This window comes from Vicugna pacos, chromosome 13, assembly GCF_048564905.1.
Source record: "Vicugna pacos chromosome 13, VicPac4, whole genome shotgun sequence".
Lineage (NCBI taxonomy): Eukaryota > Metazoa > Chordata > Mammalia > Artiodactyla > Camelidae > Vicugna > Vicugna pacos.
In genome coordinates, this window is record NC_132999.1 from 66,929,582 (window position 1) to 66,944,337 (window position 14,756).

Consider the following 14,756-nt stretch of genomic DNA (forward strand, 5'->3'; position numbering starts at 1 on the left):
ACCCAGTAAAGTGTGTATCCCTTTATCTGTTACGGGACGGACATCTGAGAGCCCAGGAATGGAGGGTAGGTAGGGCTCGGTGGATTTTGAAGGACGACCGTTGGGCCCACACATTTCCCATTTCAGGTCCAGCAGATGTGAGTGAACGTTTATCTTCCATTCTCTTTTCAGAGATTAAGATTGTTGGATTACCAATTTTCCGTTATCACTTAAAACCACAAAGGTCCCAGAAAACCTGAGCTAGGGAAGAGGCCTTCCTCATTCCACGACCCTCAGCATGTTTGAGGCGGAACCTTGGGAGCGCGGGTCTTTAAAACCTTTGCAGGCAAATGTGAGGAAGCGCCAAGCGTGAGGAACCGCCTGTGAACGCGCCCTGCCCGGCTTTGCAGAAGCTTGAGCCAGATGCGTGGCTGCGGGGACAAGACTTTCTTTTCCTTTTCGGAAAACTGGGTCAACCGCAGCATCACTGCGGTCCTTCCTCGGCGCAGGACTCCCCTGGGCCACATGCCAGCAACCGGGGAGAAGCCCGAGGCGGGGACTGGAGGGCAGCGGCGCAGGGTCGGCCCCGGGGGTCCCCGACGTCCGCCGGCTCCGAGGAACGAGGGCGGGGGCGGGGGCGGGGGCGGGGCCCCAGGGGGCGGGGCTCCCCACCAGGATTCGCCCCAACCCGGCGCGCCGGATGTCGTCACCCGTAAGCGTCGATCCAGGTGGTGACGCAAGGCGCGCGCCAAGCGCTCCGCTCCAGTCCGGAACAGGCGGCGGCCGCGGGCTGCCCTGTTTTGTCATCAGCCCGCGCCGACGCAGGAAGTGACGACGTTCCTGGAGCGCGCCGGGCGCTGTTTCTCCTCAGGCTCCGAGACCGGCGGCGGCGGCGGCGGCGGCGGCGGCGCAGGGGTGAGCGGCGGCGGCGGGGTGGGCGGCCGGGGGGTGCGGCCGGCTCACCCGAGCTCTCGGATCCCGGCGGGCCTCGCGCGCGGGCCGGGCGACACTCCCCGCTTCCGCGTCCCATCTCGCCCCGCGCGGACCTCGGGGTTGAGTTGAGGAGGCGGCGAGCCCAGACACTCCCCCAGTCCCCTTGCGGGGCCGAACCCCGGTTAGCGCGACTGAACCCAGAGACCGGGAAAGCGCGGCCCGCTCTGCGAGCGCGCCCACAGAGCGCCCCCCACCGCCGGCCCTCGTGTCCTGCGATGCGGCCGCGGCCGTCAGGCGGGCGAGGGGCTCACGCAGCCCAGGTGGTACTTAAGTGAATCCCGCTGATGGCAGAAACAGTACTAGGGGAGTGCCAGGTGCTGAGCTCCGAGCTCTACCCTCATGGTCTCACTTTATCCCCAGACGATGCTGCCATCAGGTGGTGGTCTTGGCGGTTACGGAGTGGTACCTGAGCCGAAGTGCCTTGGCCTAGGTCGGACGGACGGGAATGACAGGAAAGAGACTTGAGTCCAAGCGGTCATTTTCCAGAGCCCATCGCTCGTAACGACGCTTTGTACTGAAGCGCTCAGAAGTGACGCGGCCGAAGTGTTTGGAGACAACATAGCATCAGACTGTGGCGCTGTGCCCTGACGCAGTTTGAATTCTTTTTGTTTTTGCAGTGTTTTAACTCAAATGGGTGATGAAAAGGACTCTTGGAAAGTGAAAACTTTAGATGAAATTCTCCAGGAGAAGAAACGACGGAAGGAACAAGAGGAGAAAGCAGAGATAAAACGCTTAAAAAACGTAAGCCCTGTTTTTTAAGTAAGTGGGTTTTTATAAGGAGATTTAATTTTTTTACCCTCGTTTTTCCATTAGAACAGCGCTTCTTCGGTGAAGTTCTTTTGTACTTCCAAATGTTTCAGGTGAGCCCAAAATCTGTTTCAAAAATTAACAAAAACCTTGGGATACTCAGTTTACGTTGAAGACGGACGGATAACATACTAAAGTTGCATGCAGATGATCGTGTCTGTATGCAGAATCAAGTGCTTTGGGTCTAAAATCATTAGCACAGTTGGACTGATTTTTCTCATTTCTTCATCCTGTTCATGATGCCATTTCCAAGTATTTTTAGTATAGTAGGACGTTGCCTTGAGGCTAATGTTAGCATTTTACGTCTTTTATAAGTACCTTGTGAGACAGTGCAAAGTATTTGGTGTGTAAGGTATGCTTTTCGGCTCAGTTTTGGCTCATATGAAGAACTAACATACTTGGCACAGAATCTAACATCCTCTGCCATGTATAATGGTTTTAAATTTCTCAAGTTCTGGGTAACAGAGTTATAATTCTGATGTAATGGAATTTGAATGAAAGGTTTCTGTATTTTATAACATCGGTCCATTCAAAGTGTATATGAAAGTTTGTTTTTGGATGTTTGCAAGGTTCGAGTATCATTACAAATATGCTTATCTGTGAGGAAGATTACTTTCTCCTTGCTTCTTAGTCTGATGACCGGGATTCCAAGCGGGATTCCCTTGAGGAAGGGGAGCTGAGGGACCACCGCATGGAGATAACAATAAGGAACTCCCCCTACAGAAGAGAGGACTCCATGGAGGACAGGTGAGGAGAGGCATGCTGGGCTCCTCCGAGAGGTGGCCGGGGCCCCACTGCAGGGCTGTGGTACTGGCTGGTCCCTCTCAGTGTTACTTCAGAGGTTTGTGGTCGTGATCTGTGGTTTACCTCGCAGTCGGAGTGAGGTCCTGTGCAGGGCCGGTTGTCGCCCACCCATCGTGAAAGGACTGCGTGTGTTCCTTCCTTTGTGCTTGTTCTTCAGTCCCGTCTGCACCATGTACGTGGTACTTCAGAATGGTTTTGCCAAATGTCTGTGGTGGTTGTAAAATGATGACTGCCTGACATTTTGTGTAGATAACCAAAGTACTTGTGAAGGATACCTGAGCAAGGCCTTGGGACAGAAATGTCCCTGCTGAGGTCCATGTGTTCTGGGCCATGGTGTCTCCTCACTTGTTTCCTCCTGTGTCCACTGTCAAGAAATTAAAAGCAGCCTAACCAGAAATTAAGGCAAAAAGGCATCAGGGTGTGACTTCTCCCAAAGTTTTGGTTATGTAGTGTTGGAAGATTGCTGTTGAATGACCTTTTGAGATCATTAAGTTTGATTAAAATGGTGGGACCTTCTTTAACAACCTTATTGAGGTATAAGTAACAAACTGCACATATTTAAGTGTGTTGTTTGACCCGGTTTTGTATAATTACCTGTAAAACTGTCACCACCATCATGATGATGAACCTGCCCATCACAGCCTACGGTTCCTCAGAGATTTCAGTTCCGTTTATCACACTGATTCCCCATGTGCACTTTTCCTCTGAATCTGTGTCTAACATACAGTTTGGGCTTATGTTTCATAATTAACAAATTCTTTTAAATGATGGTTGAGACTCAACTTTATTCACATCTGAGCCTTTGTTTCTGCGGGTTCGAGAAGCTTCACCATAGCCAGATGCTCCCAGCCTGACTTTCTCAAGCATGATGTGATGCTGTGGTGTCTTGTTTCAGAGGAGAGGAGGATGATTCTTTGGCTATCAAACCACCCCAGCAAATGTCTCGAAAGGAGAAAGCTCACCACAGAAAAGACGAAAAGAGAAAAGAGAAACGGAGGCATCGTAGTCATTCAGCAGAAGGGGGTACAGAGCATTTGTTTTCTTTCCTGTTACATTGAAATGTGGTCTGTTTCTATTTTCATAATCTGGCACAATTGAAAGAGAAGAGAATGAAATTTTAGCTGAAAGCATGAATTTATTGTAGGTCATTCTGAGTAGGCATTTCATTTTCCTTCTGGTGTGTTTTCCCCTCATTACATCGTTTTGGGGTAGTTTGTCTACATAGAAAATTGTCTTAATTCAACAAGTGAAAACACACTCTTCAGTGCTAAGTTGCTTTAAGAAACAGGTGCTTGGTAAAGTCCACATAATGAGTTTGATCTCAGACCAGGATAAAGAGCTCCGTGGGTGTGTTGGGAAAACTGGACCTGGGGCCTGAGGTAAATCTCACAGTTAAATGCAGTTGGTTAACTTGGTTTATAACGTGATGTAGAAACCCACTGAAAAGAGCTAAGCATTGTCCTGTATTCTTTATGAATGATGATTTTTTAAAATTATGAAATTAATAGTTTAATTAGTTTATTTAGGAAGGAGTTTAGAAGGAGAAGCTGAAAATCACAGTTCTACCCAGTGATTATCACATTTTGTTTCTTTCTTAATTGGGGGCTTACCGTATAGGGTCTTCACTTCTTTTGTTTCTAACATGAAGTAATGACTGTCTCCAAACCATTACGTAGGTATTCCTCTTCTCACTGGGCATTTCTGAGTTGGGTTTCTGGAGGCTGAGTGCCCTAGCACAAGCCTGTGTCTCTGCAGGAAAGCATGCCAGGGCGAAGGAGAAGGAGAGGGAGCACGAGCGCCGCAAGCGGCACCGCGAGGAGCAGGACAAGGCTCGGCGGGAGTGGGAGCGGCAGAAGAGGCGGGAGCTGGCGCGGGAGCACTCCCGGCGGGAGAGGTGAGAGCGGGCGCCGGCCGGGGGGGGGGGGGGGCGGCTAGCCACACGTGTCCTGAAGCAGCCGAGTTCTCTGCATCTTGAAGACGAGTGAATGTGAGTCGATGGAGAGAGATTCAGGAAAGGAGGAGATCCGTGTCTCTGTCCTCCAGGTGGAGGCTGGTCAGGGCTGCTCAGGAGCCGGACTGGCGGGGCCCGACTCACGGCAGAGACCTGTGTCAGCGTGTGAGGTGGGACTGCAGGCACGGTGACACCGGAGGCAGCTTGGGTCCTGGCGGAGTTGCGATGTGAGGGATGAAGGTTGGGCCGGGCGGGCAGCGGTGGGGAGAGGGTAGGGAGAGGGTCTTCCTACACCTGGTGGCAGGTGGCAGGGGAGGTGAGGCGCTGTCCGCACTGCTGAGCCCAGCGCATTGGGTTGGGAGGGGCCGCCCCGTGGGAGGGGGACCAGTGCTGCTCTCAGGTCCTTGGGGCGTGCTTTGGAGCTGCAGTCCCCGTATGTAGGTTCTGACACAGTGAGTGGTGTGGGGTGCTGCGGTCCGTTCACTTACCATGTATTTACAGTGTGCCTCCTCCGCACAGGCCTGTTTTAGGGGGTCTTGTCCAGGGAGGCTGATGGGTGTGTGCTTGGATTCTCTGGGGTCACGGCGGAAGTAGACTGTGGCTCCCCCAGACAAAGAGGGGAAGTAACAAGGGAAATCTGAAAGGCCGTGAAATGGCCCCGGAGCTGGGCCTTGGTCTGCAAGGCTTGGATTCCCAGGAGGGGACATCTGTTTAGCCCCAGGTCGCTTCTCCGTGGCTCAGGTATGAATGCTAAGGCCACCTCTGTGTACTGAGTTTGTTTCCAGAGAGTTTGGGAGCTGGGCTGCTGCAAGGAAGGAAAAGCAGGTGCCGGCATTCCCAGCAGCGAGGATGGAACAGCTGGGTATGTAAAGGAGGTGGAAGAGGAGCCTTGGTTCTCAGGACACAGGGCGTGTGTGAGATGAAGCCAAAAGGCAGAGGTCTGAGACCACAGCAAGGCCATCAGAGCTGTCACAGGCCCAGGTTCGCTGCTCATGCATGAAACATCGCTGGGCTGTCCTCTCTCCAGTGTGGTCTGGTCGCACAGTGGTGCAGACACAGTGATGACCCCAAGGAAGCCAAGCATGAAAATAAAAAGCAGCACACGATAAAGTACAGCAGTGACCCCTTCTCAAGGGAAGCACGAGTTCACAGCCACAGCCCCAGCCCCACAGGCTCCTAGGCCGACAGGAGCAACTGGGAGGGAGATCAGGCTGCAGAGCTGCTGCAGTACGTCATCTGAAACGTCCCATTTCTAACAAAGTTTTGAGCCATGTAAAGAAACAAGGCGGTGTTAAGGAAGAAACGCATCAGTAAAAACTGTGTTCCGGATTTATTAAAGACCTGGAAGCAAGGAACTTGAAGGTGGAGGAATGGAAATTATGCATTGTGAAGAACAGAGAGAAAAAAAGACTGAAGAATGAACAGAGCCTCCAGACCTGGGGGGCAGCCCCCACTGTACCAGCAGAGGGGTGACAGCCGTCTTGGGGGTGGAGAGCCAGGGGCACTGAGACATTTTTTAAAGTAACAGTCGCAACTTCCCAAATTTGATGAAAAACGTTTTATCTCCGTATCCAGGAAGCTCAGTGAGCCTCAAGTAGGGTAAGTAAAGAGTCACATCATGGTCAGACGGGTGAAAGCCAGTGAGAAATTCGAGAAGGGAGCAGCAAAGGGCTGGCATAGGGGCCCAGTGCTGTTGGTGGGGGCTTCTTAGGAACAACAGGGTCAGAAGGCAGGGAGCCTGTCCCCCAGGAATTCTGTGTTCAGCAAAACTGCTCTCCAGGAGTGAGGGCAAATAAAGACCTTCCTGTATGAACAGATAGGGACTCACTGTCAGCAAAGCCTGCCTTCCAAGAAATACCCAGGAAGACCTTCGGGCTGAATGAAGTGACACCATGGGAAGAGGCAGCTCGGGGACGGCTGAAGTGCAGGCTGACACAGAGTCTGTGACTGACTCTTCTCACGTCTTGTCCTCTACGAGAGACACGAGTGCATGAGGACAGTCATTATGAATGCACCATGAGGTCGTGTGTGTAGACAGCACCGAGGGGGAAGGAAGGGCTCTGTGGGGCAGTTTCTGCGTTTTCCCAGAATTAATCTGTTAAGATGCGTCATGTGATCTCTAGAGCAACCTCTAGGAAAATAACTTGTAAAAATACTCCACAGAGGGGTTAGACTGGTATACTAAGAATCCTTATTTAAACCAAAAACAGGGAGAAACAAAGGGACAAAAACGGAAAACAAAGAGAAAGAAAAATTCAGCCACATCCATAATTGTATTAAATGTGAAACAGTCTGGGTGCCCCAAACAAGGGAGAGCTTGTCAGAAGAGCAAGATCCCCGTGTGTGCCATCTGGAGAGGGACATCTTAGAGCCAAAGACAAGAAAGTTTGGAAGAAAGGATGGAAAAGCTGCGAGAGGGCCTGAGTGGCTATGCTAACGTCAGACAAAATAAACGTCACGACAGATGCTAAGAGCAGAGGCCTTCAAGAGAGCAAGAAGTTAGAGCAGGAAGGTCCGACAGTGAGCAGTGTCCACGCACCTGGCAGTGGAGCCCAGACGTCTCTGAAGCAAGAGCTGACAGGACTGAGTGGAGAAGCAGTTGGTGGATTATAGCTGGAACCGCCAGTTCCCCGCACCAATTGTCCGTGGAACAACCGGAGAGAATCAGCGAGGGTGCAGGAAGTTTGGGAAGTCCTACCAGCCAGGTCAGTCTCGCTGTCCGGTGCATGCAGCACACGTGTCGCGCCAGGGCCCTGGGATGCCTCTCAGCAGAGACCTGTGCCAGACCATGTGACAAGTCTCACTTAAAAGGGTTGAGAGGGAGGGGATAGCTAAGTGGAAGAGCATGTGCCCAGCATGTATGAAGTCAGGTTCAATCCCCAGCACCTCCATTTGAATAAGCAAATAAACCTAATTACTCCCTTAAAATTAAAAAGAAAAGTTGAGACACAAAAAGTAGGCCCTCTTCCACAGAAGAATTAAATTAAAAATTGGCAACAGGAGGAAACCCAGGGAAATCCTCTAGTGTCTGGGATCCAGCAGCCCACGTCTGAATAACCCATGGCCCAGTGAAGACACTTCAAGGAAAAAAAACATTTTGAACTAGATGAGAACAAAGATGGTGTGTCAGAACCTGGGGCTGCGGCTGCAGCTGTACTTAGTGTGACGTGTTTGGCTTCAAGCTCCGAAACCAGAAAGGGAAGTTGTCAAATCAGTAACCTAACCTTTTACCCAAAGAAAGCAGGAATAAAAGGAAAGCAGACTTGACCCAAAGCAAGTAGAAGAAACATCTGGGAAACGCAGAGTGGCCAGAAAGCTTAGGGGGTGAGGGGTGGTCACTTCTGGCGGCAACGTGGTCAGTGGGTGATGGGAACATTCTGAAACTGGCTTGTGACGCAGCAAGTCGCGAGGACTCACATGCACTAGTTGAGTCTCTTAGGTAAGTTACGCCTCCACTTGTATTTGGGGGTCGTGTGAACTCGTGGGCAAGCAGCGCGTGGACCCCAGGAGTCGTGGTCTGGCCCCTGGGGTGGTGACGTCCGCGTGGTCAGTGCTGGCTCAGCCCTGGCCCTCTCACCGAAGCTTGTGCTCGTTTCTGTGTGTGTGTGTGACGGTCCTTATGTTCCAGCGTGTCAGCTTTTCAGGTCGCATCCGGCCTTACCTCTGTGGGGACTGAGAGTTGACTGGGTTCAGTGTTTATTCGTTGGCTGCCTGGCCACACATTCCGGTCCCTGAGATTGCCTGTCCCCAGCACGACACCTCACTGCCTTCTGCCTACCTGTCCCCGAGAGGGCTGAGCTGGGGGGTGCCCGGGGCTCCGGGGAGGAGGGCAGGCCGGCCGGCCTGTCTGCGGCTCCCCTGCCCCACCTCCCCCAGGTGAGCACTCCAACCCCTTTGTAGCACAAGAAAACGTACCTCCCTCTAAGGGGATTTAAACTCTGCTCCCAGGTGTCCTTGGGGTAATTCTTGTGGAGTCTGGTAGAACTACCTAACAAGTGCCTGGAGCCGGTGGGGTTTTGCGCCTCACAGGCGGAGCTGCCTCGCCCCCCACTTCACTGTGTCTGGCGTGGCTCTTCAGGAGCTGGGCTCCCAGGACACATGGACACCCGCAGCCTGCTCTTAAAAGCCCTTTGCAGTTTATCACTTGAAGTAGGAGTGTGGGGAGCACAGGAGACGACTTCCGTTCTGGGCAAAGTCAGTGTGCGCTTGTTCCAGGGACCGCCTGGAGCAGCTGGAGAGGAAGCGGGAGCGCGAGCGCAAGCTGCGGGAGCAGCAGAAGGAGCAGCGGGAGCAGAAGGAGCGGGAGCGGCGGGCGGAGGAGCGGCGCAAGGAGCGGGAGGCCCGGAGGGACGGTGAGGGTGCTCGGCCTGCTGGCCGTCGGGCCCAGCTGGAAGCGGCAGGTTCTCGGCCTTCCTCTTTGACCGGTGGATGGCAGTCTGAGGGCCCAGGGCCCTCGGGGCGGCTACCCGGCCCGGCCCAGCGCCGTTGGAAGTGTACAGGCAGCGGGGGGCACAAGGGGTCCTGGAAAGGCAGCGCCGTCTCTGTCCTGGTCTCTGTGCAGGGTCTGCACATCACCGAGCCCTGAGGGAGGACTATGGCGACAAAGTGAAGGCCAGCCACTGGAGCCGGAGCCCCCTCCGGCCGCCTCGCGAGCGCTTCGAGCTGGGGGAAGGCCGGAAGCCCGGTGAGTGTCATGGCCGGTCTTCACGGGGGAGCATGAGTGCAGCGCTGTGCTACCTCCTCGCCACACTGAACAGGCCGAAGCACGGGGGCTGCGCGGTGCGGATCTGTGGGAAGTCAGTTTCTTGCTGAAACGTTGTCACTTGTCCCTGAAGAGGCGTCTCCCACCTCCAGGCCTGCGGAGGCACTGTTTTCAGACAAACTGATGTCAGATTTGTGTGAAAAGCACCATCTCATGTTTGCTTGACAACATGTCCCCACATTCACCTTCAGTGGTTTGTTTCATCAGTAAAAGAAGAGAAGACAGAAGAGAGAGACCTGCTGTCTGACCTGCAGGACGTTAGCGACAGTGAGAGGAAGACCAGCTCGGCCGAGTCCTCATCGGGTAACCGCCCTTGCCGGGCCCTGCCGCACTGCTGCCGCCGGAGGGAGGGAGGCCGCCCGGCCACCTGGGTTCTTCTCTTCCCGCAGCAGAGTCGGGGTCTGGTTCGGAGGAGGAGGAGGAGGAGGAGGAGGAGGAGGGGAGCAGCAGTGAGGAGTCAGAGGAGGAGGAGGAGGAGGAAGAAGAGGAGGAGGAGGAAGAGGAGGAGACCGGGAGCAACTCTGAGGACGCATCTGCACAGTCGGCAGGTGAGAGCGAGGCCCCTCAATCTCATGGGAGCCTGGAAACCACAGAAAACAGTTTGAGTAAAAACACTTCCCAGTTGAAAGTGCCTGCTCTGGGATGCACGTGACACCCCAGGGTTGACCATCGAAGGTGCTTCTGTTTGTGGGGTCTGAGCTGCTGCCTGTGTCTCTTGCAGAAGAAGTGAGTGAGGAGGAAATGAGCGAAGATGAGGAGCGAGAGGGCGAGAACCACGTCCTCGTCGGTACGAAGCCTGCGTGCTCAGTGAGCGTGGCTGGGCGGGGACTACTGTCCGAGGACATGCTGCCCCAGAGGCTGCGGCAAGCACCCATGCTGGTGGTCCCAAGACTCTGCCCCATACTTGGCACTTGTGCCTTGGTAGCCGGCACCCCTTAGAGGAACAATGCTGACCGCACCCTGGGGGCTGCTGGGCTTGGACACGGTGGGATCTGCCAGCTCAGCTCTGACCGTGGGGCCCTCACTGGCCTGGGGCTGGTGTGGCCTCTGCAGGCAGCCAGCTGTACGCCGGGCCAGCAGTGATGAGTTCTGGGCAGGCCTGAGATGCTATGCCGTCTGTCCCGGGTGGTGGGTCGCACAGCCCCGTGTGTGGCTCTTGGGGTGCCCCCCCATGTGGCTCCTTCATGGGCTCACTGTTTCCTCAGAACAGGACTTGGTTGTGACACTTGCTGGTTCCTGGTTCCGTGATGGGTTTCACTCTTGAAGTTCCAGAGTCACGATTTGACCGGGATTCTGGGGAGAGTGAAGAAGGGGAAGAGGAGGCGGGTGAGGGCACCCCGCACAGCAGCGCCCTCACCGAAGGAGAGCTCGTGCCCGACTCGCCGGCCTTGTCGCCCATTGAGCTCAAGCAGGAGCTGCCCAAGTACCTGCCCGCCCTGCAGGTCAGGCACCTGCCCACCCCTAGCCTGGCTGTGCTGTGTTGGTCACGGATGGGGCCGCCGCCCTCTGCGTGTCCGTGATCACAGTCTGGCCTCTTGTCCAGCTGCATGGGTGGGAGGACAGCTCCTGTGAGCGCAGCCAGGACGCCTACGAGGTGCTGCACGCACAGGAGGCAAGCAGACTGGCGGTGGCCGGGTGTGCAGTCACTTCTACTCAGCCTGGGCTGAGTGGGCAGCTGCCATCCATTGCCCTGTCGCCATGTGGGGGTCATAGGGCAGTGGTGGGAGTCGGCCCTTGCCCTGCTGGGGGACGGCCGGGAGGGACTGGGCCGGAGTCGTGCCAGCAGGCAGGGTGTGCAGCAGGCCCTCATGTGCTGGTGCCGTCTCAGGATGAGTGCCTTGGGGGGATGTGCCCGGGCTGGCTTTTGTCCACGTTGGGTGTATTTCAGGATAAAGGGCACGTGCTGACTGAAGGAAGCAGAGGCAGGAGAGGAGGGCTGCGCCTGGCCCGCCATCCACGCACTCTCTGGGCCCTCCCGAGACTTCCCGGTGGGGGTTGGCTGTGGGATGTGACCCCGGCTGCTGCGCCCTCACGCTGGTGCTTCCTCCTAGGGCTGTCGGAGTGTGGAGGAGTTCCAGTGCCTGAACAGGATTGAAGAAGGCACTTACGGGGTGGTGTACAGAGCTAAGGACAAGAAAACAGGTGGGTTGAGTCCCGAGGTGGTCCCTTGTTGGGGGGGTGCATGGGGCAGGAACTGGGTGGTCCAGAGTGCCAGCCAGCCCCTCAGGCCCCCACACCAGCTCCAGGAGGGAGGTGGGGTGTCCTGCCTGTGTCGTGGCCAGCTGGTGGGGGCTGAGATCTGAGCTAGGGCCGTCCTGGGCCCTGGCACCTCCAGTGTTAGGGTCATGGGACACAGTTCCCTACTGTCCTAGAAGTTGCCCCTCCCCTGGTGCTGGGCCTCAGCTTGGCCTTACCTGACTGGCGCACACCTGGGCCACCGACCTCTTGGTACCTCTGGAGGTCACACGTCATCCTGGCCATCAGACTCTGCTGCTCGCTTGCAGCCTCAGGCCACTCACTCCCCAGACGGTGTGGGGTCCACCTGGCCGGGCCTGGGAGCCGCCAGGGCATTGGTCTTGACTGCCGGCACCTGAGCAGGTGTGTGAGCCATGGGTTGGAGCTCTCTCAGCCCTGCGGCCAGGCTCTGAAGAATCAGCCCGCTGGGGACCCTGAGTGCCATGGATGCCATCTGGGGTGTCCAGGTTTGCTGTCTGTGACCACGGAGGGAGACAGTGGTGAACAGAAGAGTGTCGGTGGGAGGGTGTTTCTCAGCACTTGTCTTTAAACTGCTCTCTTCAGATGAGATCGTGGCTCTGAAGCGGCTGAAGATGGAGAAGGAGAAGGAGGGCTTCCCCATCACGTCACTGCGGGAGATCAACACCATCCTCAAGGCACAGCACCCCAACATCGTCACTGTCAGGGTGAGGGCTGGGCTCCGGGTGTCAGGGGGAGCCGGGGAGCCAGGCAGCAGGCTGGCCTGGGCGCCGGTGTCACCGGGCCTGCGGTTGTTTCCCAGGAAATAGTCGTGGGCAGCAACATGGACAAGATCTACATCGTGATGAACTATGTGGAACATGACCTCAAGAGCCTCATGGAGACCATGAAGCAGCCGTTTCTGCCAGGTGGGCCTCCTGCAGGCCTCAGTCAGTCCTACAGTGTGGCCCTGACCCTGACCCCAAGGGGTGTCCCTCCCCCAGGCCACCGGTGACGTCCCTGGGGCAGAAGGAGCGTGACCTCCGACTCTGACCCTTTGTACCATGTGGGCGAGAGTACCCGTGCCCTGGGCTGGGAAGCCTGGTGGCTGCTGGGGTGTTGGGTGACCCACGGGGCCGGCCCTTGCTGACCTGTCTCTGTGCAGGGGAGGTGAAGACCCTGATGATCCAGCTGCTGCGTGGCGTCAAGCACCTGCACGACAACTGGATCCTGCACCGCGACCTCAAGACATCCAACCTGCTGCTGAGCCACGCGGGCATCCTCAAGGTGAGCCCACGCCCCCGTGTGGCCCCTGCCCTCGAGGCGAGCCCGGCCCCCTGTCCTCGAGGCGAGCCCGCCCCCTGCCCGGCCCCCATCCTCGGTCAGCACCCCCAGGCCAGCTCGGAGGGCCCAGCTCCCAGCTGCAGCCCACCGTTTATCCCTGAAGGTAGGGGACTTCGGGCTGGCACGGGAGTACGGGTCTCCTCTGAAGGCCTACACCCCAGTTGTTGTGACCCTGTGGTACCGCGCCCCAGAGCTGCTGCTGGGCGCCAAGGTGAGTGTGGGTGAGCAGGAACCAGCCCCGGGCCCGGGCGACCTGCCAGCCCCCTGAGTGCACCCTGGTCTTCCAGGAGTACTCCACAGCCGTGGATATGTGGTCGGTGGGCTGCATCTTTGGGGAGCTGCTGACTCAGAAGCCACTGTTTCCTGGGAAGTCGGAAATTGATCAGATCAACAAAGTGTTCAAGGTGGGTCTGGGGCGCCGCCTGCAGGTGCCCGCTAGGCCAGTGGGGGCGCTGCAGGCCACTGCTCCTCCCTGCAGGTCCTGGCTGTTTGAGACGTCCCCCTCTTTTAGGACCTGGGGACCCCCAGTGAGAAAATCTGGCCTGGCTACAACGACCTCCCTGCCGTCAAGAAGATGACCTTCACCGAGTACCCATATAACAATCTCCGCAAGCGTTTCGGGGCCCTGCTCTCAGACCAGGGCTTCGACCTCATGAACAAGTGCGTGTGGGCGGGGTCGCCTGTCCCTGGGCCCTCCCCCAGCCCCACCCCGCGGTGGCCCCAACCGCCCTTGTTCTCCCAGGTTCCTGACCTACTTCCCTGGGCGGCGGGTCAACGCAGAGGACGGCCTCAAGCACGAATATTTCCGAGAGACGCCCCTCCCCATCGACCCCTCCATGTTCCCCACGTGGCCAGCCAAGAGTGAACAGCAGAGGGTGAAGCGAGGCACCAGCCCGCGGCCCCCTGAGGGAGGCCTGGGCTACAGCCAGCTGGTGAGGGGCGGGCTGGCCGGGGCGGGACGGCTCGGGGGGTCCTTGAGGTGAGGCTGGCCCGGCCAGGGCCCCACGCTGCCGCTGTCTCTGCAGGGTGACGACGACCTGAAGGAGACGGGTTTCCACCTCACCACCACCAACCAGGGCGCCTCAGCCGCCGGCCCAGGGTTCAGCCTCAAGTTCTGAGCTTCACAGTGGACGCCAGACCCACCCTGGGGAGCGCCGACCGACTGCCCAGCTGGGACCAGGGCAGACGTTGGAGGCGGCATCTGGGTCCTCCTAGGTCCTGCCCTGACTGGACGTGGCGGCTGCCAGCCTCGAGTCAGACTGCTGGTCCTGCTGGGTCTCCACGTTTTGTTTTTATTTTATCGTGGCTTGTAAATTTGTAGAATTAAATCACATTTTCCTTGTTGTGGGAGGAAAGGCTGTATTTTTTCAGAGGTATTGGACCTTCCCTGCAAAGAGAGGGCGGGCGTCCGTACTCCCTCACACACAACCACGCTGACTGCTGGGGACCAGGCTGGTCTGGTGCTGGCCGCGACTGGGGACTGAGCTGCGGGGGTTTTACTCTGCACCGTTCAGGCTGCAGCTGCGAGGCCTCCTTCCCTCCCCCAGGCCCCCGGAGCTGGGCGTGGCATGCTCAGCCACAGGGGGTTTTTGTACAAGGTGGTTACACGTTTTAAGATGTAGTAAAATACTCTTGGAGGAAAGGTCTGGAATGTTCTTCTTTCAGCCGCTGGCCCTGCACTGGGTCCTGGGCTAGTGCTGCCTGGGAGGGGAGGTGGGAGCAAGGGGGGCCTCTGATCCCACGTGGGCCCGGCTCCTGCCACCAGCAAGTCCTTCGGCTCCTGGTCTGGCGGGACAAGGTGTCGCTTCTACAAAGGGGACCCTTGCCACTGCCCGCGCCAAGCTAGTCCCTTCTGTTGGGGTCCCCAGCCTGGTCCCCTCCTCCTGCTGAGGGCGTCCCCCAACCCTGACCCGCTGTCCTCGG

The 14,756-nt window shown here is 56.9% G+C and overlaps 1 protein-coding gene across 4 annotated transcripts; it reads left to right on the forward strand.

Annotated features, from left to right (window-relative positions):
• Window positions 1–720: 720 nt before the first annotated feature.
• CDK11B (cyclin dependent kinase 11B) lies at window positions 721–14,176 on the forward strand. 4 transcript variants are annotated; one of them, XM_072975623.1, is made up of 21 exons: window positions 721–894; window positions 1,590–1,713; window positions 2,411–2,526; window positions 3,479–3,606; window positions 4,339–4,477; window positions 4,627–4,761; window positions 8,750–8,886; window positions 9,096–9,218; window positions 9,504–9,599; window positions 9,686–9,844; window positions 10,018–10,083; window positions 10,563–10,738; window positions 11,348–11,438; window positions 12,096–12,217; window positions 12,313–12,418; window positions 12,655–12,776; window positions 12,937–13,044; window positions 13,121–13,237; window positions 13,345–13,493; window positions 13,576–13,765; window positions 13,859–14,176. In XM_072975623.1, the coding sequence occupies exons 2-21, from the start codon at window positions 1,603–1,605 to the stop codon at window positions 13,949–13,951; spliced, it is 2,484 nt and encodes an 827-aa protein (XP_072831724.1). In that variant the 5' UTR covers window positions 721–894; window positions 1,590–1,602; the 3' UTR covers window positions 13,952–14,176. The 4 variants fall into 4 exon arrangements, with proteins under 4 accessions (XP_072831724.1, XP_072831725.1, XP_072831726.1 ...); XM_072975624.1 differs by having other exon boundaries at window positions 10,569–10,738; XM_072975625.1 differs by having other exon boundaries at window positions 4,627–4,704.
• The last annotated feature ends 580 nt before the right edge of the window (window positions 14,177–14,756 follow it).

Bases quoted from the DNA above. Each gene is read 5' to 3' on its own strand.
- CDK11B (XM_072975623.1), top strand. From the start codon at position 1,603: ATGGGTGATGAAAAGGACTCTTGGAAAGTGAAAACTTTAGATGAAATT. The intron at 10,739-11,347 runs GTCAGGCACCTG...GCTTCCTCCTAG, and splicing joins AGTACCTGCCCGCCCTGCAG to GGCTGTCGGAGTGTGGAGGA. The intron at 11,439-12,095 runs GTGGGTTGAGTC...TGCTCTCTTCAG, and splicing joins AGCTAAGGACAAGAAAACAG to ATGAGATCGTGGCTCTGAAG.